This window comes from Prinia subflava, chromosome 9, assembly GCF_021018805.1.
Source record: "Prinia subflava isolate CZ2003 ecotype Zambia chromosome 9, Cam_Psub_1.2, whole genome shotgun sequence".
Lineage (NCBI taxonomy): Eukaryota > Metazoa > Chordata > Aves > Passeriformes > Cisticolidae > Prinia > Prinia subflava.
This window is the reverse complement of record NC_086255.1, coordinates 29,811,667-29,835,633: the sequence shown is the minus strand read 5'-3', so window position 1 is coordinate 29,835,633 and position 23,967 is coordinate 29,811,667. Positions and strand designations below refer to the sequence as shown.

Here is a 23,967-nt window from a genome sequence, read left to right as displayed (position 1 = left end):
TTTTTTGCCTTAAGGTCCTTGATTTTCAAACAATTCTGGTAATCTTATAACCCAGAAATGTACTTCTGAAGCCTCTCAGGGCATTCAAGAAACAAACCTCTCCACTGCACACAGGAAAAGGTTTCTAAGAACGTGGTATTTGGCAGATGCTGCTGAGGCAGAATCTGGATTTGTCATTCCAAGCCCACATGTTTCCTCAATTATACCTGGTACGTAGAGAGCTCTGCAGAGTCTGTCGCACACCAAGTTCAGACTGACAAGCACAACCTCTACCAGCCTCATCCATCCAGTTCTCTCAGTAGCTTAACCTTACTGGCAAAAATACAATGCTAGAGGTATCTTAACTTCCTCCCTTTTGAACCCAAATCATTTATGGGATTTTCTTTAGAAAAATTAGTTTGTTTGAGGGTTTGCATTAATTGGTTGAGGGTTAGGTTTTGCTCTCAAAAACAAATAAAGCACACTATGCTAATTAACCAAAAAAATTTTTTTTGAGAGAAGAATTCTATTAACTCAAGTATGTTTCACTGGTTATATGTAAATAGGCTAAGAAACCAGAAGACACAAAAGAAATGTGTGTCTTTTCAGAAATGTTATTTTCCAAATGCAAATGTAAGATAATTTGCCCAACTCACATTATCCTCTTTATACAAATGTAAATTTCATTTTGTCTCAACCATTCAAGGGTAACTTTCAGACAAGAAAAACTTCCCCTCAAAGTTCTGTAAGTAGAACAGTAAAACCAAAACTGCTTACATTGCAGCTACAGCAAATGACTGCCAAAGCAGTCATGTAAAACACATATTTTATGTTTCTGTGGATATATTGTCTTCCAAGTGAACCATAAACTGTTCACTGCTGAAAATTTTGAATAGGTCAGCTTCTAAAACATTCTAATACTAAATACACTGCAGCTGAGCAATCCTAGACGTGCCTTTAGACATAAAGGAAATTATGCGTTCTAGAACAAAATCCTAATCTGGGGGAAGAAAAAAGATTAGCAGACAAATGAATAATGACAGCACAGAGCCAAATAACAATTCTTTGGGGGTTTTATATTAGTTTAAGATAATGTTACTGTACTAATCAGGAAAACTAATAGTGTAAAAACTAACCAGGATATCTTTAAGCTAGTGACCATCTTCCTCACTCTCCTGTCAGCAGTTGTGATCAATGAGTTACCAAACAGGGTGGGGGGAGGAAATAACAAAAGCAGACAGTGCTAGGAAGGCACAAGCACAAATTGTTTTCTGATTTTCCCGTTTGAGCACTGGAAGTTCCAACAGCTTTAACACAAAAAAAGTACAGCATTATGTCAGGCTTCTCACATCAGGAAAAAGTCTGCTTGGGAAATCCTTGCACTTAAAGCCAGGTTGTAGGTTTTGAAATAATTTGCACCTGGTTTTCAACATCAAACACAAGTTCCAACTGTCTTCAGGATACATGAGCAATGCTCCAGAGATGATAAACACAGAGCAAACATTCATCTAGTCAAACCCACCTCCATGCTGATGCTTGCAGAGTGCTAGGAAACACAAGAGAAACACAAGTAACGCCCTGTTATTTTATCAGGGATGAACTGAGCAGCAAAGCAACAGAGATGGCTGACAAGAAGCTCAGTGCACAGATAGCCTCTGTGGGGTGTTTTATTTCCCTCACAGCCAAAAGCATCTTGTCAGATTGGTTGTTCTGTGCCACCTCGTGTTTCTGAGGCCAGCCGTGTTTGAAGTCATACTGGTCAGCAAAAAAAAACCTGTAATCACCTTTCCTGCCTAGACTCACACACCTCACCTCATTTGTACTGCAGTAAACTGCTACCATCTAGTCTGGCAGGACCCGACAACACAGGGATTATACTGTTGGCAGATACAGTATTTTCTGCTGTGAAAACCTAGTACTTTCACAGGTTTCAAAATTTCGGAATTTCAAAAGCAGAATAAAAAGGACCAAAAAGCTCCTTTACACATGGAACACAGGACTTTACCAGACATGTTTTTACACATATTTTGAAGGTAATTTCTATGAAATTTTAAAATTATTGAGCCAAAGCAACTTTTTTTTTTTTTTTTTAATCAAAATGTGGCTCGGGATCTTCCTCAGCCTTACACAGGCATATCAGGAGCTGCTTCTGTGTACAAACCCAGGAAAGACAAGCCATTCAGTCCAGGCTGCAGAAGTGCTCAATAGCCTACAATGTGCTTGCTCAAAGCAGACATGGGTTCGTGGAACATTAAAACAAACAACCTCCACTCTTGCAATTAGAAACATCCTTTTGTGCCAGATCATGCAGCTCTTGGTATTTCTTTATCTATAACGCAGATTAGGCTATTAAGCTCCAGCTATTCCTTCCACACACATGGTGTTATTGTTACTTGATCCCATCCCATGAGCTGTGATCGCTTCAGATGGGTTTCAGCACATTTTGTAACAGAGTACATGCCAAGACCATTAAGTAAGAATGTCAGACTCCACAGGATACCTCTAGATGTGCTCCATCTGTCTGGAGCAAGCTCCAGTCCCTCTGCCTGCCACAGGCTGGGCACCCTGAGCACGCATGCTCTGCACCTACACCATCCTGTAAACAGGGAGAGAAAAGAGCAGCCGGGCTGCAGAGCAAATGGCGATTTAAGGTGTGCCAGACAAGCAGTAGGGACACTTCTTCCTTACAAATTGTCAGAGACAGTCATTTTGCATTGTACTAACTCAAGAGGTGTTACAAATCACATACAAGTGAGCAGAAACTTCTCACTGTGTATATTAAAATTGCCTCACTGAGAAGCTGAACTACTGGAGAGAAGCGTTCTGATGATTTCATTGCTCAATTATGTAAATGATTTTAAACTTTCACATAGTCAGAACAATACACTTAATCCCTAGACTTGCATATGCTTACAGATTTCAACCGATGAAACTGAAAACCCTTGAAAAAAATCTGACACATTGTGTGATTAGAACAGCTGCACTGTTATTACTGGAACTAGATTCACAAGAAAAAGGAATAAGCAGCAATGCGAATGCAAAGAATGCAGTTTCAGAGCACGCTTTAACCATACCCTAAAGCCTCAAATAATGCTGGTTTTGTCCTGCAACCTTTCATTCTCAACACAGCACTTACCTAGCAACTACACAACAGCAGCGTGAGCTGGTGCAGTTCATTGTAACTCACAAAAGATTAACTTTTATCAACGCTAATTTTCATTCTGGTTGACAAAACAACCAGACTTACACAGTGGTCACAGAGTAAAGTTTGGATCCTGTGGAAAGGGAATGAGGAGAGGGTGCAGGGCAGGATGGTCCCCTCCCAGCAAAAGGACAGTGAGCTCTATTCAGGCACAGCGTGAAATGCCAAGGATAACTGATACACATCACTGATTCACAGGTCTGCGATGAGACAGCCATTGAGCACATCTCACTCACAATGACAGCAACTCCTTTTGCCCCACAGGTGCAGCAGCAATTTATAGGCCTTTAAACTGAAGAACACTGTTGGCAATTCAGCATCTAACAGCAGTCACATCCTTCATCCTTCAGCTGCAACCACTGTGCCAGAGAGCAGGCTACAAACAGTCCAAGAAACTTTCCCACAAATGGCTCTTCTGACCTGAAGATTAGGCTATCAGGCTACAGCTATTCCTTCCACATACACGGTGTTATTGTTACTTGATTCCATCCAATGAGCTGTGATCACTTCAAGGCATGTTTGACAGCATGTTGATTAGCAAGAGGGTAAATATTTTTGTAGTTTATGCTTTCAATTAAAAAAAAATTGTATTCCAAGAACAAGACCTGATCTACGTTTACAGTCAAAGCATACACAGTTACATAAAACACCTCCTACATGCTAAGCCAGTGTTCCTGACAACAATCCAATCAACACAGAAGCTGTGGCTTCAGCCACCCGTTCTCAGATATGTGGTAATTCTAGGGGCAGCTGGACATCTGGACATGTCAAACAATAACAGAAGAACTAAAAGTAAAGTAAGATAATGCCTTGGAAACTACCGTTAAAGAAACAGCTCCAATCTGTAAAGCAGCAAAGGTTGAAAGAGACTAATACTACTGGCCTGGCTTCAGGTCACCTCCTGTGTCCCCAGGACAGTCTTTGTCAGCTTAAAGTATTTAGTTATAATCTAGTATCAGAATCAAGGAATATTTGCAAGGCTCTAGAACTGGGGTGGGGAAGACAGACACTGGAAGACAAGCAAACAGAAAGCTAACTACTAGTACCCAAAACAAATACATTCTTCTGTGGAGCACTGCAATTTTCCCTTCCAACATTCATGGACTCTAACCTACTTAACTGGAAACAAACCATGTACTTAAACATGAAGGGAGAGTGTGTTGCAAAGCAACACAGATGGGGGAACTTTCATTTTTAAGTGAGGAGGGAAAAAATGTTAACAGATTACAGCAGACAGTCTGCTTTAACAGATTGCAAGAACAAAATGGCCATCTACTTTGTATTTAGGATGCTTTCACATCTTTGCTTGGCACAAGAGGACGGTCTGATCTCATCCATACCAGGCTGTGACTGACAAGCATTCAGTGTGTTTACTATTAAACACCGTCTCAGCAACTGATGTGTACACAATCACTCAGACCTTACAAATGAGAAGAACGAGCAACCCAAGCAAACTAAGAGTCAGGCACAAGCTCTATTCGAGGTTGACAAGATGGGCAGTCACAAATTCAAAAAGTTATTTCCACCATTAAAGACTAAGAAAAAAATGTGCCACTCTGCGAAGTTTTCTGAGACCTTGAATGAAATTAATTATCTTCTTGTTGGTTTTGTTAAGTGAAAAAAGGAAAACCCCTGCAGTAAACTTTCCAAAAATTGTTGCAAGAGCCAGTGTGTTTTAGAAATAATAATGAGCTGTCCTTACTACAACAGCACCCAATTGACACAGAATTTGAAAACTGAAAGATTATTTTTTATACACTTCAAGTCTTCTGCTTCTTGACATAAAGATATGCAATTAATACAAGGTATTTCACAAGTTTAAATACTTAAGAATAATAGCACTGATAGCGCAAAGGGAAAAGATTTCATTAAAACAAACTTCTGCTGAAGATTATTATGTGGAACAGTGAATTTGAACCACTCCCTGTTTCCTGTTCGTGACCCCTCAGGACAATTCACACGCAATTAAGAATTCAAATTCTCTACTAGCTCCATTCCCTAGTTCCTTAAAGCGTTAACCAAACGATTTTAGTGGAGCTAATGAATTCGAAATTGCAAAGTTTCAAATTGAATCAGGAGGCAGTTTGCTTGGGACACACATGTCAGGACAAGCCCACCACATCAGAAGTCAGCAGAGGGCACTGCGACACACCCACAAATTAATATTTTGCTGCTCTTTTGGCCCTGAAACACAGGAGATCAGTCAGGAGTGGAGAACTCTGCCACAGACAGACTCTGCTGCTCCTTTCCATCACCAGTCAAGCTGACAGGTATTCTTGCTGGCTGCACACACAGAACAGGGCTGCAAGGGCCTGCCATGGACACATGCACCAGGAAATAACCCACCAGAATCAAAATGCTATGTAAAAACAGCCTCAGGTCTTCACAACTATACAGTACTCAAAAATCAGTACAGTGCTGAAAGGGCTTCTAAGGGAAAGACAGCACACACCTTCCAAACTCCAAACACACAAGTCACAAAGTCACTGAAATAGGTATATCTGAGAAGAGACCACCAAGGAAAGCAGATCAAAAAAGGAAGATAATGGACACAGAAAACAGGACAAGAAGCACATTCTCAAAACAATTGAAATTGTGACCTCTCATGTCACACCACATCTGCTGCAGTGCTACTTCTCACCTCCTGTTTCCACATGAATTTTGCTTTCTTAGAAAAGCTGAACAATAATCTCAAAGCTGTCCAAGTTCTCATTGAATACTTTCACCTCCCTGAGAAACTGAACACCGGCAAATGATTTAAATCCCACATCTAGGAAACAAGGACACAAGAAGGTGGAAAGGATTTATAAATAATATTCAGGACTCCCTTTTTAGCAAAAATAATTAGGGCACACGGATGAGTGACCAGTGGCAACAAGGAAACCAAACTACACAAAACTGCACAGTGCATTATCCTTTATTGCCTTTTGCAATAAATCTGTGGAGACCAGTAGCTCTTCTCTTCATTTTCTATTGGTTAGGCTCACAGAGGAATTTAACTTATGCAAATACAACCTTTAGGAATTCAGGGGAAAGAAAAACCAACTAGCTACACAAGAACTTGGTGATCAGAATTAAGGTGCTCACCACTGCTGCCACTTCCCCTGAAACCAACACAGTCTAAGCAGTTAAAACAAGAATTCTCTGGTTGGTGCTCTTTCATAACAGAACAGAAACAGGTTGAGCAGCTCCATGTGATACACAGAAAGGAAGAGTATCCCTCTTGCCCATAGCACCGTGCATATCCTATGGGAAGACCACGCTGACAAAGTGCACCCACAGCAATTGCTGCCACAGACTCCCTTCCAAACCTCTGCTGGCCTTTGCCAATTCTGGAACGTGATGTTCTACTTTCCAAGCTGCAATTATGTGACAAGTCTCAGGGAGGGCAGCAAGAGGGAGAGGGACTGCTACTTATCTAGGTGGTTGGACTGCAGCAGGAAAATATACGTGGCAGTATGAGAAAGCTTCCTGACAAAGTTTTCAGATGAAATTACACCAGACAGCTTAAGGGGGATAGCACAGGAAAATCCTAGTATGCCCGGCTGTGGGTCACACACTCCTGTTACATATTTTATGCTAATTCGGATGTTTGTTGGACTGCTTTGTGAGCAGATTCGCTTCGTTTGCCTGGCAAAAACTCACACCCAGCAAATCTCAGTTCAAACGACCCAATAAGCGCTGGGGACCCCAGAGTCACAGTGCTACCCAGCAAGGAGCACGAGGAAGACTCTGCTGCTCAAATATTACTCAACCTTTATGAGGGAGTATTATTCAAATGAGTGCAATAACTCATCAGTTTCAGGAAGGAACAGTACAATGCCTACGAAAAAATCAGAGGTTGCACTGCAGTTTACTCTTTCTCAAGCAGAACTTACACAACACAACACCTAAGATGATGCTTCTCACCTAAGAAAGTTTGCCTCTTTGGCTTTCAAAAACTCGAGTTTATCAAGTCCAGTACACAACAACACTGCCAATCTACCTCTTCAGCTGATAACCTATACCCAGCACAGACCGCCATCTCACACTCGCAAGCATTCTTCTAGTTGCCTCAACTTGCTACAGGTTAAAAAGGAAAAGTCACCAGATTTTATAGGTTACTTTTACAGGTTACTACACGATCCATTTACAAGCAACGGTTGCAATCTGTGCGTGACAGGCACAGGCAGCGCGGCTCGGCTGGCCCGCAGCCCCGTGAAACATGCACTGGGAGCAGGAGGCACACGGACTAAGCCCGGTCCTGCAGCTCTTGCGGGAGTTTCTGGGAGCACAAGGACTCTCTGAGGCACACGGAGCCCCAAGGGGAGCGCAGAGCACCCGGCTCGGGAGGCTGGGAGAAGGAGAAAAGGGCCGCCGCCCCCGCTCCTCGGGACCACCCCCGCCCCGGGAAATAAGCCGCCTCCCGCAGCCCTAACCCGGCACTCACACGACCGCTCGGGAAATCATCCAGGACACCATAGCGGCGGCGGCAGCGACGCGTCCCCTCAGCCGGCCGGGCCGCAATGGCCGCAGCCCTGCCCCGCCCCGCCCGCCCCATTGGCTCGTGGGCTGCGCGCCTGCGCAGTGGGGCCGCGGGGCGGGGCTGCCCCGGGGGCGGGGCCTGTGCGGAGCGTGAGGGAGAGCGGGGCGGGCTGGTGAGGGGGCTTGCTCCTGCCTCTTCACCAAGGACCTCTGTAAAGGTCCTTGTGAAGACTGGCATCTTTACTGGACCCCCGACGCGGATACAGAGAGCCCGGAAGGGAGAGGAACAGAAAGAAGTCGTTAAGGTTGCAGTAAGGCACCTTTCTCCCTTTCTCATCCCCTCTATTTGAAACACAGTGACCAGCTCTAGCAATAGGAGGGGTGGGATGCTCACTCCTTGCCTTGGTCTTTGCCCTGCGCTCCCCATGTGCTCGCAATGCTGTAGGATGTTTGGTAATGCAAAGCATCCGTGTCATACACTGAAGTCCCTCAGGCTGGCCTGGTTCTGCTGGGGGGTTAGACAAGGGTGCCGTGCATCACCCAGGGACACCGAGCCCTGCCTTATGAGCAGAGCCTGCTCCCCGGCTCCTGCACCCCTCTGAAGCTACGAGAAGGTGATTCTCCTCTATACTTGCTGAGAAGCACTCCAAAGACTATTTAGGGTCCTTAGGTGGGCCACACAGACTGCTACATGCAGTTAATCCAAAACTGCACATGACCGGGAAGATACAGGTGGAACTATTAGTACCTGTCTGCCTTGTTACTTTTGTTTCTTCCCTCTACATCTTTTTACCAGCTGCTGCCCAGGACCCCAGAGCAAGCAGGACAGTCCACAGTGTAACCCAGTGCAGGTGCTCTTGCCAAGGTCGTGGTCTGGCAGGTGGAGACATGCAGGAGAAGCTGATTGCTCCCCAACACTTTAGTTAATCCACTGTAATCCATCTCTACATATTGGTTTTACACTTCCTGCAGAACTGCTTGCACACATAAAAGGACAATATTTTGCTGAAACTGACTGCTTTATCTTTTCTCAGAAGACTAGGTTGTATGAAGTTGTGCCCAAGCCATCACTGAAAACATTCCATTTTACTCTTCTGCTTTCAAGAAGTGTAACAGCAATATCCAGATGTTGATGCTACTGAACATGCCACTCAGCAGCTAAGGTAGGGAAAGAGCAGATTACAGTTTCAGCACCATTCCTGCTGCCTCTCATAGTAAATGACATGCCAAAGTCAGTGTCACAATGTCTAGAATAAATTAGTTCTTTCACATATCTTGAAGTGGGGATAATACAGCTTCCCTGCCTGCAGTGCAGAAAGAAAAAAAAGCTTAAACTGTGTAAGCTGCTGTCTTATTCAGATGAGAGGTGCCAGGTAAATGCAGGATGGTCTCTGTTCCATAGAGAAGTGCCAGAATTCCTCACCTCCTCTTACCTCTGAAACCCAGCCATGGGCACCTTCACTCCCCTGCAGCCTTCAAACACACCACACACAGTCAAAAGGCATAAAGGAGGGAAAGAAAGAGGGTAAATAAGCAACTGTGGGACATTTCAACAGTGACAGTGTCTGAAAACTGTAGTTATAGTTGTATACCGTGAAATTTGAAGCCTGAAATTATGAAGTAGACAATGTAAAAAGAAATTATTTTTAACCATGCAGAAATTCTTGCAAACAATGATACTGCCCATCTTGGGTGTCTCCTCACACTGACCTTTGTAGAGGGTTACTGATGCAGGAAGAGGTAGAGAGGAACTTGTTTGTGAACAATTTAAAACACACCACTCATCAATCTTATTTTTGAAACAGTCCTAGCCTGAAAGCATTCTTCCCTTCATTCAATGAAGGAGAAATCCCAACCACTGCTTCTGTGCTCTTTGAATAACAAACCTCTCCAGTGGTGGACTGTGCAGGGGAAATTCACACTGCAAAGCAACTGTAATATAAATTCCCTGGCAGAGATGACACTTTAGGCTCCAGTTGTGTAAACTCCTGCTGCCTGCCTGACGCTCTGCTCAAGTTTGCAGCATTCCAGTGTGTTCAGAGCAAACTGAAAGATGAGAGCTCTGGTTCACAGCATATGAAATTAAGTATACACTGCATTTCTTTACTGCAAGCAATTATGTTTGGTACTAGCTCAGAGAACCATTCCAGGAAAAGACTGATACTCTTTTTTTTACTGTCTGAGATTGTATATACAATAATTCCATAGCTGCATAATTTATTTTATATGGAATATGTTTATACAAAATAAAATGTGGTTTTCCTCTAAGAGACATTTATTTTTCTTGTGTTTGTTACCATGGCAATACTGTCTCTGGTGGAAAGCTAAATTTACATTTAAAGAGACATTTTTGTTAAAGGGTAAAGGCAGATGGCTCCTAGGAGTAATTTATCTTGCTCAAAAGATTACACTTTATTTCACAGGATGTTTTGAGACTTAATTCAGTGCAACAAGCTGGGTGGTGGTTGCTGGGCCCTCAGCAGACAGGCACAGGGATGCCTCATGAGCCAGGTCACAAAATGCTAATCCATGCTCCTACATGGCAGAAACACAGGGAGCAGCACAGCAATTAAATCCATGCCATGTACTTACCCCAACCTGGCGTGTCTTACTCATATGTCTATTTCTGTGTGAGGAAGAGACTTACACATATCTCATTATAGGATATTTTTAACACACCTTCCAAAAGCCACTTAATAGTGTTAAAAGTTGCTTTAAGTAGTTTTAGCAGTGTTTGAAAAATCATTTGTAAAGGCCACCTAACTTCTTTGATATAATACAATGTATGTGTATTCAAATATCAGTGTTTAGCTTTCACCTCTTTTACAGGTAAACAAACATTTTAATTACATTGCAGATGTGCAATCAGTGAGTGAGCAACAATTAGGAGGGCACAAGCTAGTCTGTGACAGAGGGATTCAGCTCCCTGCTCCCCAAAGACAGCACCACTTGCATCACATATGTTAAAAATACACATAGGTTCATCACAGGAATGGGTTTTTCTTAGCTTCACTGTTTAATATTCATCTATCCTAGATTAGTCTCAAATCTAGAATAATTTGAAAAAAAAGATTTCTTTCAGCCCTGAATCATACCACATACTTTTGTAAGTTTGGCATCAGAACACAGAGCAGATGATGGCAGTTTATCTGTTAAAACAGCAATACAGATGGGTGAAGATGACTATTTTAGACTACTCTAAGCTGATGTTATTACCAAAACTGACTATTAATGAATATGTAACAGCAAAATAACAGCAAAGGCTGTTACTTCATGCATAGGCTCTGATCTCTAGATAAAAAACCCTTCTGCCCTAATGGAATTTAATTTGAAAGTGAATGTTGGGCAATGCTATGGACATTTTAGGAAATCAAAGCAGCTGAAGCTTTTGCACAGAATTCTGGACATGCCACTTCTTGCTCACACGTATTTCAGCCTCCCAACACAGCATCTTGCTGAGGAAGATGGCAAAGCCAGTTGGTGTCTGATACAGCTGTGTCTTAAGGCTTTTTTTATTCCAGCACACAGACAGAATGCCAAGACACCATAAGGTTATTTCTTTCAGAAATGTTTGTGTGAAATTTATTAACATGCCAAATTAGGAATGTAAAGTGCCCAACTTAATGAAATAACAGTTTCAAATGGATGTTTCTGCTTTTTTCATTTGGCAGGTTTAACCACTATTCTCAGTTTTGTTATAGTCTGACATTCATTTTAAAGTTCTTGCTTCATTATGAATAAGTGAAAACCTTAGTTTTGAATAATTTCTTCCCCTCGTGGTCACGGATATACCTGCCAATGCAAAACCTGAAAACACCAACTGCAACATGATGTAAAATTCATGGTTTAAGGTGTTTCTTGACATCAGTTTCCTGACTTTCAGGGCACTGACAATTCCAGTTAGTATTGAATTTAAGCAAAATAGAATTTGGAATTAAAAAGGCTGGAGTTGTGGGATGACTGTACTGTGTAGTAGTGGGGAATCCTTGCAGGCAGAGCAGTTAGCAAATGCAGCAGGCTCAAAGACTTTTTTTTCAAGACTGTGAAAGAATGATGTCTAGCACTGTTAATTCTGTGAATTGTAGGTCAGGAAAAGCAGATAAGGTTGAGACAGAACACTGAAAGCAATTCAGAACAGCCCTATCAATATAAAGCCAAAGCATTTTCATCACTCCAGCACCAGCCTGTTTTGTCTGCAGCAGTCAATTCAGACAGAATCCAATTAATCTTGTAAGTACAAATATTAAAAGGGTACTCTACTTACTATTTTAAAGAAAATTCACCATGCTGTGGAAAGGTTTCTCATGCAGCTGCTGATTGTTTTTATCAATTTTTAATGGGTTGCAATGGGTTAAGTGCCTCCAGTTCCTTCTTAGCAGAAACATAAAAGCAACCCATTAGGATTTTTTTCCTTGAGGGAAATGTGATCCAAAGCGGAAGGGGAAAGTTCAGACCAGCTCCATCTGAGCCTTTCTCCTGGCAGCAGTGGTATGTCCACCCTACCTTATTGCTTCCATTTGCAGTTGAGAGCAGATAAAATGCAGCCCCCACAGGGGCAAGCTGAGGAACAGAGGAGCTCATTTGCAGCCCAAGAGGCTCTCACAGAGCTGCTCTGCTGTACCTGTCACTTCCTTGCTTCTGTGATAAGCTACAGACAGAAATGTCTGGCAGGTATTGCATGTGGCCCTTCAAGCATTGCTGTGTGGATGAGTGTAACCGTACCAGTACATCCCACTCGGGCAGTCCAGTGGGGACATTCATACAGTTATTAATGCCATGTTCCCAAGCAGAGGGGCATTAAAGCTCTTAACCTGTTCAAAAGCTGCACCTGGGTGTTCCAGTGAATACACACCTCCCTCATGACAACAGACACACTTTAAATGATGAGCTGCACATAATCTGCCATCTGATGATGATCCACTCTCTGGGATTTGAAACCTACAGACAGCAATGGACACCAAAGAGAAAAACCTACAGAATGAGATTTGAAACCTACAGACAGAGATGAACATCATTCCTTCTTGTCTGGTAGTATCATCTCAGCTATATTCCATCACTCCTTGTGATGCGTCACATTTAATAATTATAGCAATCTGTTGGAGTTTGTTTTTAAATACACTTTGTGCTTTTGATGTTTCTGATCTCTGTGGAAAGCCTATGTTATTTTATAGTCTGCTGACTAAGCTCATGTGCACACCAGCTGCACTTTATCAGGGAACAATGATTGCCTTTTGAACTGGCTGATGGATTTTACTTGAAATGAAGAGGGGCTATACCTTCTTTGGCAACACTTAGAATGTTGTTCAGCACAGAATCTTTTTGCAGGATGTCAGATTCCAGCTAAACAGTGCTTGTTCAGCATTGCCCCCAACCCAAAAGAGGTGGGAAAAACATATCTTAGAAGCAGGAAGGACTCCCAGCTTTTCTGCTACCTGAGGAAACAAGGATCACCCCAAGTCATTTGGGCAGATGTCTTGTCCTACCTGTTCCTGAAGCCTTTCAACATCAATTACACACCTTTTCTTAACTATGTTTACCAGGCCTTCATTATCCTACTGGGAAGCTTTTCCTTGTATCAAAGTTAAGCTGAGTCAAGGAGTATTCAGCATTTTTTATCCTGCTTCCCCCAAGTATGGAAGGAAAAGTGTTAGTTTCCTTTGCAGCAACTTCAAAAAACTAAACCCCATACCTAAATTATCAAATCTTCCTCTTAGTAAAGAATTCCTTATGGGATATTTTCTAGTCCTTTTATTCCTTGTCTAACCCAACTTTCTTGAAATGCAAAGCCCAAACCCATACACAGGGCTTGAGAGGAGCATAATCAGCACCAAGAGCTGAAGGACTACATGATACCTTATCCAGCAACCCAAAGGCTGCCAGCAAAGGACACTGGGCTGTCAGGTTTCCCTTCTTTCCCACACTCAGGGCAGCACAGCACTGATAGCTGGGAGAGGTACTCAGGGGAAGCTCTGCTGTGAGGCAGGATGGCAATTCCTGTGTACCAAACCAGCCTTGAGCCAGCTGACCCCACCATGCCTTCCTTTCTCATTCCAAGACAGGTCTAGTCAAGGCTGCTGACCAACAAATTCATTTAAGGAAGCTGCTTTATTAAACAATATCCTCATTTGTTTTTCCCTTGGAGCTATGCTTTCTGTCTTCTCATGGCTTGGGTTCCTTTTTCCCCAAGGAGTGTCATCTCGCTGCATTCTGCCCTGAATTGGGGAAAAGGTCTCTCTAGATTTTAAAACTAGAAGGGAAGATCAAATCATTTCATCCAACTTAAACCCAAGACACACCATTATTAATTCATGTGTCGTGTCAGATAACCTTTGTTTCTTAGAAGCAGTGCTGCCGACAAAGGATATTGATTTGGAGGCATCAGAACACTGGAAATTTTTTTAAATTTTCATCAGTAAATTGTTTTTCCCTTTAGAAAAGCAGACCCATGCTTTTAAACTTTGAATTTGCCTTTAGTTTCCACTTTAGGTTCCTGCTATGTTTTAAGTGATAGAAATGTCTTTCACTCTCATTAGGTCTCCATAAGGATTTATGCATGCAGAAGTCACATTTCAATCTCTTGATAAATTAAACTGCAAGTTTCTTTGAATGTTTCTTTTTAGTCCCATAGATGCTTTATGGTGGATTTCTAGCTCTAACCCCAAATTTGTCCAGCATTTTAGTAACCAGATTTCTGTTTACTTTATGAACTTTCTGTTTAAGTAGCATAAGATGTTAAATCTGCCACCCTCTTTTGTCTCATTAATAGAGAAAACAAAATGGTTTTGGGTGCTTATATTCAGTTGTTTGTCCTCTGACCCAGGCACCTTCCTTGCATGCTGCTTCTCAAACTCCCAGCTACCAGTCTGAAAGTTTTGTTGATGTCTGTTCTTGGAGGGCTCACCTAACACAGGAAAAAATACTTTCCTTTCAAAGAGCCCAGGTTATTAAACACTTCCACAAGGATGCTGTTCTCCCTCACTGGAAGTTAAGAGAGTTAGCACAAAGTTTCCCAAGATTCTTCAGGCAAAGGGGAAGAGGGATAGACCACAAAGGCATGTCTGGATAGGAGCACCAGTGTCTCCTCACTCTTGCTGTGCCAGCTGTCCTCTCCTCCTCACCTCTGACAAAGCCTCCCAGCCTTGTCCTGAGGTGCCAAATCAAAGCATGTCCCTGTAATATATATCACAATCATACAGAGTGTGCACTAGACTGCCCTTATATGGTATCTAACTTGCAATTTGCAAAGCTTCTAGAGGCAACATTCATTTCCAAGTACTTGTTTCTTGCTAAAGAGAGTGACTCAAGTCAAAACTGAAGAAAATAAAGATTACATAGAAAAAAACAAGTTGGCACTTCTGTTTGCTTTCTTGTTCAACATTGCCAAAACCAGCAGATACACTCAGGGAGATGTCTCACTTGGTCCACAGGTCCCTGCACAGAGACCATTTATTTATGTCTCAAAAAGAATGTTCCCATATTCTGTGGCAAGGAAGTCACCCTTTAGTTCTCTCCTCTGTTATTTGAGTAGAACATTGCCAGGTAACAGAATACATTTCTGTGTAGTCTGGCATCCTTATAATACAATTGCAAGCTGTTTAATACATTAGCAGTAATTGTCAAAGGTTTGAAACCTCTCTGGGGAGCAGCAGGAGGTTTGCACACAAATGTGGTGCACTGCTAGAAATCCCTATCATTGTGTACTACTACCCACTCAGAAGGCAGCCTGAAGAAGTGTCTCATACTCAAAACTCTGCCACCTTTGCTTTCCAAACGGCCTTTTAGTTCTTAGGAAAGTTGACTCTGAGAAAAAGAGCACAGACAGTCTTTCAGCCTGTCTAGACACTCTGGATGCTCAGTGTTTAATAGCCTGGTACAGCATAGTTGGACTACAGCAGTGGAAAGTGATGAAGGCAGGAAAAACAATAGGCAGAACTTCTGGTTTAACAGGCATAAATACACCGTGTCTGTAGCTGCTCTGAGCTAGTAGCCTGGAGCAGGCTAGGAAACAATCATCCACTTTATGTCAAAGATGCTCTGTCTAGACAAATCAGAGCTTTGCCTTTTTTGCATACCCCTTGTCTCCCAGAAGTTGCTAGAAATAACTGTTGGACATCAAAATTTACACAAAAGGCACTGTCCAGCAGGTCAAAAATGAGAATCAGTAGCTGGTTTGTTTTGGCTTCCTTTCACACAGTATTCATGTAAGGACACCGTTCTTCCACATACTCTTTTTTCATCCTCTCTCACACATTTTGGAAATTAATCCATCAAGGTACATGAAACCTGAATTTAAAAACCATGGCAAAATTTAAGTGCAACCTACAATTCAGGAACCTCAGCAGCTGATCTCTGGAGTACTTAGGACCACGAATTACACAAATGATGGATGCTTCTCAATTAAATAAGCACCAGTTGATCAGCTGAATTAAAAAAACAAAGCCACCCTTATGATTTTGATGGGCTTTCATGGTTGTGGTTGACCCACTGGGTTTGTAGGCATAAAACAAGTACTCAGGTTTCACCATCCTTAGTATGGAACAAGTTTTGTAGCTTGTGCAAATACTGGAAGGAAGACATGAATACCTTCCCTCACTTTATTTCCCTGCAGATGAGTTGCATCACAACTGTGAGCACCACTAAATTTCTCTTGTATCAGTTATTTCAGTCTTCAGTTGGTCCAGCAGTTATCAAACACATGCTTTCAGACCTCTTTTTTTGTCTAAAGAAAGTTAATTTAAGCAGCATGAAACCCAAGTGTTAAATTGCTGGGTTGTAACTTAGAGGACTCAAAGCAGTTTACGATGTAAGAAAATTGGAGTCAACACAAGGCCCTGAGGTTCTTATTGCAACCATTTCCTTGAATTCCCATTTCATCTTTCCATTGACATTCATTGCAAACAAGAAAGAGAGAGGATTTGCATTACATTTGAGCATACAAGAGTCACAAATTACAGATTTAATAGGAGTCATTTAAGGGCTCCTCCTGCAAAGGGAACACCTCTCCCCAGCCCAGCCACGCAGGCTGTCCCACCACCTGCCTTGGATCTTGACCCTTCTGAATCATGTCTGTGCTGTGTGCAGGGAAGTCTGCTTCAGGTAAACAACCACTGGCATTACAGAGCCATCAGACGTGGCTTGATGGCCTCTCCTGAAGCCCATGTTAATGCAGAGCTTTTAAATACACACCAGACCATGCTGGGAAATATTCTGCATAATATGTTCTCATTACGATTACAACTGCAACTTGATGGTTTGTAATTTGGGGTCATCTGTTTAAGATATGGTCAAATAATATTTACAGGTAGCTACTGCTGCAACTTAGTAATACCAAAACAAAGGTCTGGGAACAGTGTTTTGATTAAAAGGGAAAAGATGAAAGGGAGGGGAGAAATAGAGGACCAAGAGAAGAAGATACATCTTCAGTTACTTTAATTTTGCCTCATTTAAGCTACTTCTAATATTCAAGCTAAAAAGTATTTTGGTCTCATGCTCTGAAAGTAGGATCAGTATCTAAACATAGAAAGGGTGGCACAGTACTCCTGCTAGGACCCAAGAGGTTCTTGGTTTAGGACTCCACAGCACAAGAGCAAGCCCATCTTCAGACCACTCCCTGAAAAGAGGCAGGTCTTCTGCACACCTGTACAGTGTGTTCATAGCGCATGGGACCACCTGCACACACCTTGCTAAAATTTCTTCAGCACGTCTTGTATCATGAGCACTTTTTAATATTAAAAATCTGCACATTCTAAAGCAGATTGTTCCTTTGGATTCCTGCAAGTTGTCTGACAAAACAGTATGGGACAAGACCAGATAAGTTCCTGTTATAGATAAAAATTAAAAAATACTAATCTTTCTGAGTAGAAGCTTCAGGTTCAAAAGTCACATGCAACAGGAAAATAATGACACAAAATGTGACTGAGCATCAGTTACCCTGGGAACAACAGGAGTGCAGATACCTGCAACTACTGAGGACTAAGTACATCTTCCTCCACTAATCCCTCCCTAAACTGTTTTTCCTAATTCAGTCATGTTTACTGTCAGTGGTGCTACAGAGTACACGCTTTTCAAAGTTTTGCCTGTAATTAGGACTTGCCTCAGTGGGAAAAACATCCCCCTGGTTTGTGCACTAGAGTAGCTGGTGCTTGCATCCAGGGAGTTTATTTACTGAAGACAGAAGAGTTTTCTGTTGGCTGAACTTCAGCCAGCTGGGCAAGAAGAACCAATTTCTGCTTCTACCTTTTCCTGTAGGCACTACAGGAGCAGCAGCGAGGATACAAATGTAGGGAGCAGGTCCCAGCACTTCTGGGATGGGAATCTGTGGAAGATAACTTAGGGAGATGGAGGACAGAGGATTGGATTCCTTTGATGCCATAAAATCAACAATGAATGTGTAATACATACTTGGTACTAATCAGGGGGGTTTTTTTATAAATAGCAGTGATTGGTAGAATCTTTTTTCAAAGACAAAATAGAGGAGCCACCTTTTTGCAGTGGTACCCAGGGAAAGAACAAGAGGCAATGAGCACAAGTTAAAATACAGGAAATTCCATTTGAACTTAAGAAAATACTGTTTCCACTATGATAGATTGCCCAGAGAGACTCAAGTCTCCAGCCTTGAAGAAATATTTAAACTTGGCTGGACGTGGCCCTGAGGAACCTGCTGTGGGTAGCCCTGCTCTGAGCAGGGAGGGGTCAGACGAGACACTGTCCAGAGGTTCCTTCCAGCCTCAGCCAGTCCATGACTCCAAGACAACCTTCTCACTCAGTTAAATAACACAGCAACAGCCAAACACCATCTTCTGCTCTTAAATCCAAAAAGACAGGCAAGCCCCTTCTCATCTCTGCTTGTGTGGGTTTGTGCTCTTTCAGATTGTCATTATAAGATGCAATGTTTCATTACAGTTCTTGCAGTAAGGGTAGACTTAAATCAATTCCCTTTATAGGGCCAATTTTGAATGTAGCCTGAACAAATGTGACAGACAAACCCTGGAATGCTTCTAATGAGAACACTAAATTAATCGAAGAAGTTACTGGCCGAGTAGAAAATTTGTGATCATTTTAATTGGGATAACAGTGCCAGGAAAAATACAAAAGTGCCACTGCTTGATCAACACAGAATCAGTAACTTAATTTGTTTACACCCTGTGCCAGACAACACTATGAAATATTAAGACTTAACTCTTACCAAAGAGATAAATATTGTTAAATAATAGCTATTAACTGAATTGCAGAACACAGTTAACATTAATTTGTTAGCTTTTCCTGATACAGAAACTCAACAAGACAGGCAGCTGGAATACAGGAAAGAAACCTGTGTGTCAGTTTTAAGCCAATTGGCAGACAATCTGCTGGCAGGAAGAAAGAACTAGCATCACATAAAAATATTCATCAGACAAGTTTGTTAAAGAGTGCTTACCACATGACAAGCACTGTTAATGTTTTAGACAAAACTGGCAAACAATTATACTTGGTGAGATAAAGATATAGGGGAAATACTACAGTTGCATTAAGAGAATGTAAAGCAATTTGGATAGCACAGTAGGAAGTGAGGCTGAGAAAGGATATTACAGAAATTTCAGAAAGAAAAAGCAACTATTTTTTTTTCTAAGACATTAAAAGCTTTTCTTTCTACCTCAGTTTCAGAAAGGCACAATCATCTTCTTAGTAATATTTTTTTCTTCCCCAGACAAGCATAAGGAACATTGTCATGTTCCCCATCTAGTACATACTTTAATGGTAGCTGAAATCAGCTGTTTCCTACCTCAGCTTCAGACCTTTCCTAAACCCCAAAGTTTCCCATTTGCTTTTTATTGTGCATGTTGTAAAGCAGCATTGCAAACCATTTCCCTGCCATAACTATCACCTGTTCTGCTTGTGTCAGGATAACCAATACCAGCATCCAAGTCATTTCAGTCCAAAGCTGAAGGGAGGAAGCCTCCTACTCTGCAGCACAAGTACAGCTCTTAATAGTTTTTTTTTTTTTTTTTTTAAATGTAACAAAGTTTAAAATAAACATTAAGAAATACAGGGACGGCATATTAATAAAATTATAGAACTTCTGTTCCAGGTATTTCGATGCACTATGTGTGAGGTGCTATGAAGACCTTTAACAACTCAGGATGCAGGAGACCTTAGCCAGGTATAGTTGATCATTTTCCCTTCTTTTATCTTTGCTACACAATATCTTAGTAATCTCAAGTGAAGATAAGAACTCAACTCCCCTCCCAGTTAATTCAAAGAAGATCTGGAAGTTTATTTCAGTGTTCAATATATTCTGCTCTTTTTATTAGCAGCTATCTACTCATAACACAATGTATTTAAACATCTTTCATCCAACACAGAAATTCCTCTACAATATTTCAGGAAACTTTAGTACATCTTAAAATTGAGATAGAAGTCTGACATAGAAGCAATAACTGCCTCCACATGGCTGTTTGTGTTTTCAGGGATTTTCTTTTTAGTGTTAGCCATCTGCTAACCTTCAAGAGCCACTAATTGTAAAAGACACAGAGACAGCAACAGCCAAGCACCTAACATTAGGTAAAAATATTCACACACATTAGATAATACTCAAAGCTGGTGTGCCAGGAGCCCATGTAAGAGAAGCCTCCCTTTCTATGCACTCAGCCATCATTTTAGTTAATGCTGCCCCAGCAGCAGAAAATGTCTTACTGACTGGCCTTTATACAGTTTAGGTGTGAGTGGAGAAGCAGCACCCCAGGAAGTAAAGGTTCATGGGAAGGTGATTAATTTATTTTCAGGGTGATTGGTTTCAGGTTTTCTGTGTGAGTGACTGGCAGGAGAAAGGAGCATTGCAGCTGGGTGCAGCCTAAGTAAAGCAGGCCCTTTCAGGAGGGTCATCAGCACTGCTGAGGCTGCTCAGGCTCTGAGTAAGCTCGATCTCTTCTGGTGTGTTGTTCTGTAGCTGGATCCCCTCAACTAAATAAAAATTGGTTCTCAGTTCTTGTGCTCTCCTCTGGGCATTACAGTGTGTGTTGTGAGGGAGCTGTTACGGGCTGACTGATATGCCCAAAGCTCAGTATGATTCTTGAGAAGTACTAAGCCTCAAGCTGGCATCAGCTGTTGGCATCAGCAGCAAGATGCAAAGCAGGAAAGAAACTTGAATGGCAATCTAACATCACTAGAATGGCCACAAAAATGTTACACCACTGCTGCTGTGCATGATCCTTGCTCTCAATGCTTTCACCTGGGTTGAGTGACCAATAGAAATGGCATCTTCCATCTGTGCCTTGAAGAAACTGAGAGCATTTTTCTCCAAACAAATTCAAATAAGTTGTTTTAGAGGGAGACGTTATCTGATAAGGCCAAAGCAGGGCCATGCAGTTTCTGTCTTAGGAATTAAGCCCCTAAGTATTCAAGGAAAGGTGGAGACTGAGAGCCCTGTTATCTCTATTCCCTCACCCTATGCATTTTAGCTCTGCAGGGTGTAAACCCATCAGGACTGGGACAGACCCATTGATCCCAAGGTCTAGTGCTGGTCTCATGATGCTTTACCCTCAGGCTGCACTTACTGCTGATAACAGCGGCACTGCTGAAGGTGGTGCCATCCCCACCTGGAGGGAGGGGGCCAACCCCAGGCCAACCCCAATCTCGGCAGCTCCAGGTCCCAGCAGAACCCCCCCCTGCAGCTTCATGGGGCTGAGCTGGCCAACTGAGTATTTAAAGCAGATGTGGGGTACCCAGGAGTTCTGTTTGCTGACTCAAGTGTAAGGCAGTGGTTAAAGGTGGCAGGAAATGGAGGCCAGGGGTTGTAAAGGGATAGGTTGATACCTGACGATGTCAGCAAACTTCTGAGGAAGAGAATGTATTGAAGGCTGTTTATTCAAACAGTTCAACCATTTTTTGGTGCTATCTCATTAGCTGGAATAGAAAGAAATGTTGGAATTGGAATATGCTGTGTTTGTCTGTTCTAGGCTATAAATTGCCTGTGAAACATCCCATGGAGGCTCAGTAGTGCTCCTTGCTTGCTGTCAGCATTGATGGAGTGGCACCCTGTGACAATGTTTTCTTTTGCAGATGTGGTTGGAGTGAGTCACAAATGCAATAAACTTAAACCTTCCTCCTTTGTGTGCTGCAGCAACAGCTGGGATGGTATTAAAGAAGTCCTGAGGATGGTACCTGGACACAGTGGGGTGAGATCTTCACCTGCAGTGTAAATATAGCAGTAAATTTGCAACCTTCTTACAACTGTGAAAGCCAAGACACAGGAAAAGATTAGGAGTGGTCAGTTGACAGACCCAGATGGAGAGTGGCTGTAGACAGCTGGAGATGGAATAAATCACCATACAGGATGTTAGTGGTAGAGCTGGGGACATAATGCCACACAAGTTTTACTCCATGCACCTTTGTACCCCCAGGTGCTTAATGCAGCCTTTGCATCTCCATTAAATAGCTGTCTTTAAGGAATCACACTTTCCCACTCATTCTATGTCCCATTCAGTGTTCAAGGACTGCCTCACCACTCAAATAATTGTGCTTTCAAGGAGGATGCATTAAGAAAAGCCCGTGGTCTCTCCATAGAAAATAAAACAACTGGAAATCAGAAGTTGGCTTTGTAGCAGAAATAACTGGTGTTTGATGAAAAATTTGTTTTCTCGTGGCTATGAATTTTAAAGTTACAAAACTCTTAAACCAACCTGTTAAATACTGATTCTTAATTTTCTGCTGCTGAACACTGGAAAACACTAAATGTGACTTTCCAAATTTCCAAGGAATTATGAATTCAGAGGAAACTGATGCTACCTCCCAAGGAAAGGTAAGGTAGATCTAGAAGTATATAGCACATATTTTAGAAAGAATTAGTTCAATACTAATTCTGCTTAAGAGTTCTGACACTGACAAGTCATTTTGTCTTTCTCTCTCAATTTTCCTTCCTGTGAAATGGAAATAATAATTTCTAAATGTGGCATTTATCTGTATGGAGAAGGTACAATTACTATTAGTACAGTCTGTGCTGCACTTCAATCTGGAAGTTAGAAAAAGCTCTCAGTAGATGTCTTCATTTTGCTCCTAACCAATGTAATGTGTATACTCTCAGGGAGTAAGAGGTGAGTTTGTCCACAGTCAGTTTCCCAAGAGAAGCTCTCCTTCCCTGGGGCTCAGCCTAGAGCTCTTGTGCTTTGTTGGTTTTTTTTTTTTTTTTGTGGACTTCTCCACCCTGAAGGTGTCAGCTCTATTGTGTTGTTGCCTATGGGCATCTGGCTCTGAGTGTTGCTCCTGAGCTCCAAGAGGATGATTCCTCTGGTCTTTTCTGAGTAATCTACAAGAAGAAGCTTCCTTACACCACTTTCTTCAGAAGCTGCATCAGTTCACAACATCCCCAATCCTTTTAATCCTGTGAATTTTGGTGCTTTGACTTTTCAGTTCAAATATTCCTTAATATTTATCAAAGAAATAGGAGACGTGTTGCTTTGAAAAGGGAGTTAGTGTATTGGTTTGATGCCTGCAAAGGCTTCTGAAAAAGGAAGAAATCCTACTGGAGTGTGATAGGGCACAGGCTGTTTAAAGTTCATGTCTAAGCTATTTTAAGGCCTTGGGCCACAGCACCATGACTTTGTTTTGTTGAAGGTTCTGAATTGATTTATCCATATCCTGAGCATTTAGTGCTCTCCCAGTTTCTACCACTTCACAGAGAACCAGGGAGAGAAGGAAGCAGCAAAGAAGAAATGGATAAGTGAAGAGAGGCCAAGAAAATGGGTTGCTGGAGGCCAAGGAAATAAGTGCTGGAAAATGTTCAGCAACTTGTGGGTCTTGTATGCTGATCTGCCTGAACACAGTCATTTTGACCTCCCTAAAGCAACTATAGGTTAAAAAACACTGCTCCAAGATGACTAGTGAAAGAGAGCTGAGGTGTGGGTTGCTGGGGAGTGAAGCTGGTCTAGCTCAGCAGTGTCCTGGGGAACAGGGTAAAGTCCTGCCCACCTCACCTGGCATCTGGGAACTGACAGCATGGGAAGTGCCACCTAAATGTCCGTGTTACTTGATCTTACTGATATTTTCAGGTGATTAACAATTATAAAAGGGTTTTGCATTGAACAATAGCCTTTAGTGAATTCTAATCAGTCATAAAACATACTTCTAGTGTCAGTGCCTTGATATGAATTTTTAGAACAAATTAAAAGTATTCAATTCTTAATAGTTTGGTATTCTGTGATAAATTCACAAGTTCAGTCTATTAGAATCATGTAAATTGGCTTTTTGGGGGTATACTTTTTGTTTTGTTGCACATTAATGTCATTTAATTGTAGAGTTCAATAATACCTCAAATTACTCTTTGATTAAACAAGAGGGAATGAATACAA

At 41.9% G+C, this 23,967-nt stretch overlaps 1 protein-coding gene and 1 long non-coding RNA gene across 2 annotated transcripts in view; one reads left to right on the top strand and one right to left on the bottom strand.

The window, feature by feature from the left end:
• Positions 1–7,709, bottom strand: part of REEP3 (receptor accessory protein 3) — a 39,643-nt gene extending 31,934 nt beyond the window's left edge. Inside the window, exon 1 of the mRNA XM_063406132.1 lies at positions 7,611–7,709. Coding sequence (XP_063262202.1) covers positions 7,611–7,642 — 32 coding nt within the window. The 5' untranslated portion in view covers positions 7,643–7,709. The remainder of the gene's footprint in view (positions 1–7,610) is intronic.
• A 92-nt stretch (positions 7,710–7,801) lies between these two features.
• LOC134554940 (uncharacterized) lies at positions 7,802–19,894 on the top strand. The gene is made up of 3 exons (XR_010081348.1): positions 7,802–7,956; positions 8,680–8,808; positions 19,699–19,894. It is a non-coding gene; the product is annotated as an uncharacterized LOC134554940 (long non-coding RNA).
• Positions 19,895–23,967: the final 4,073 nt, after the last annotated feature.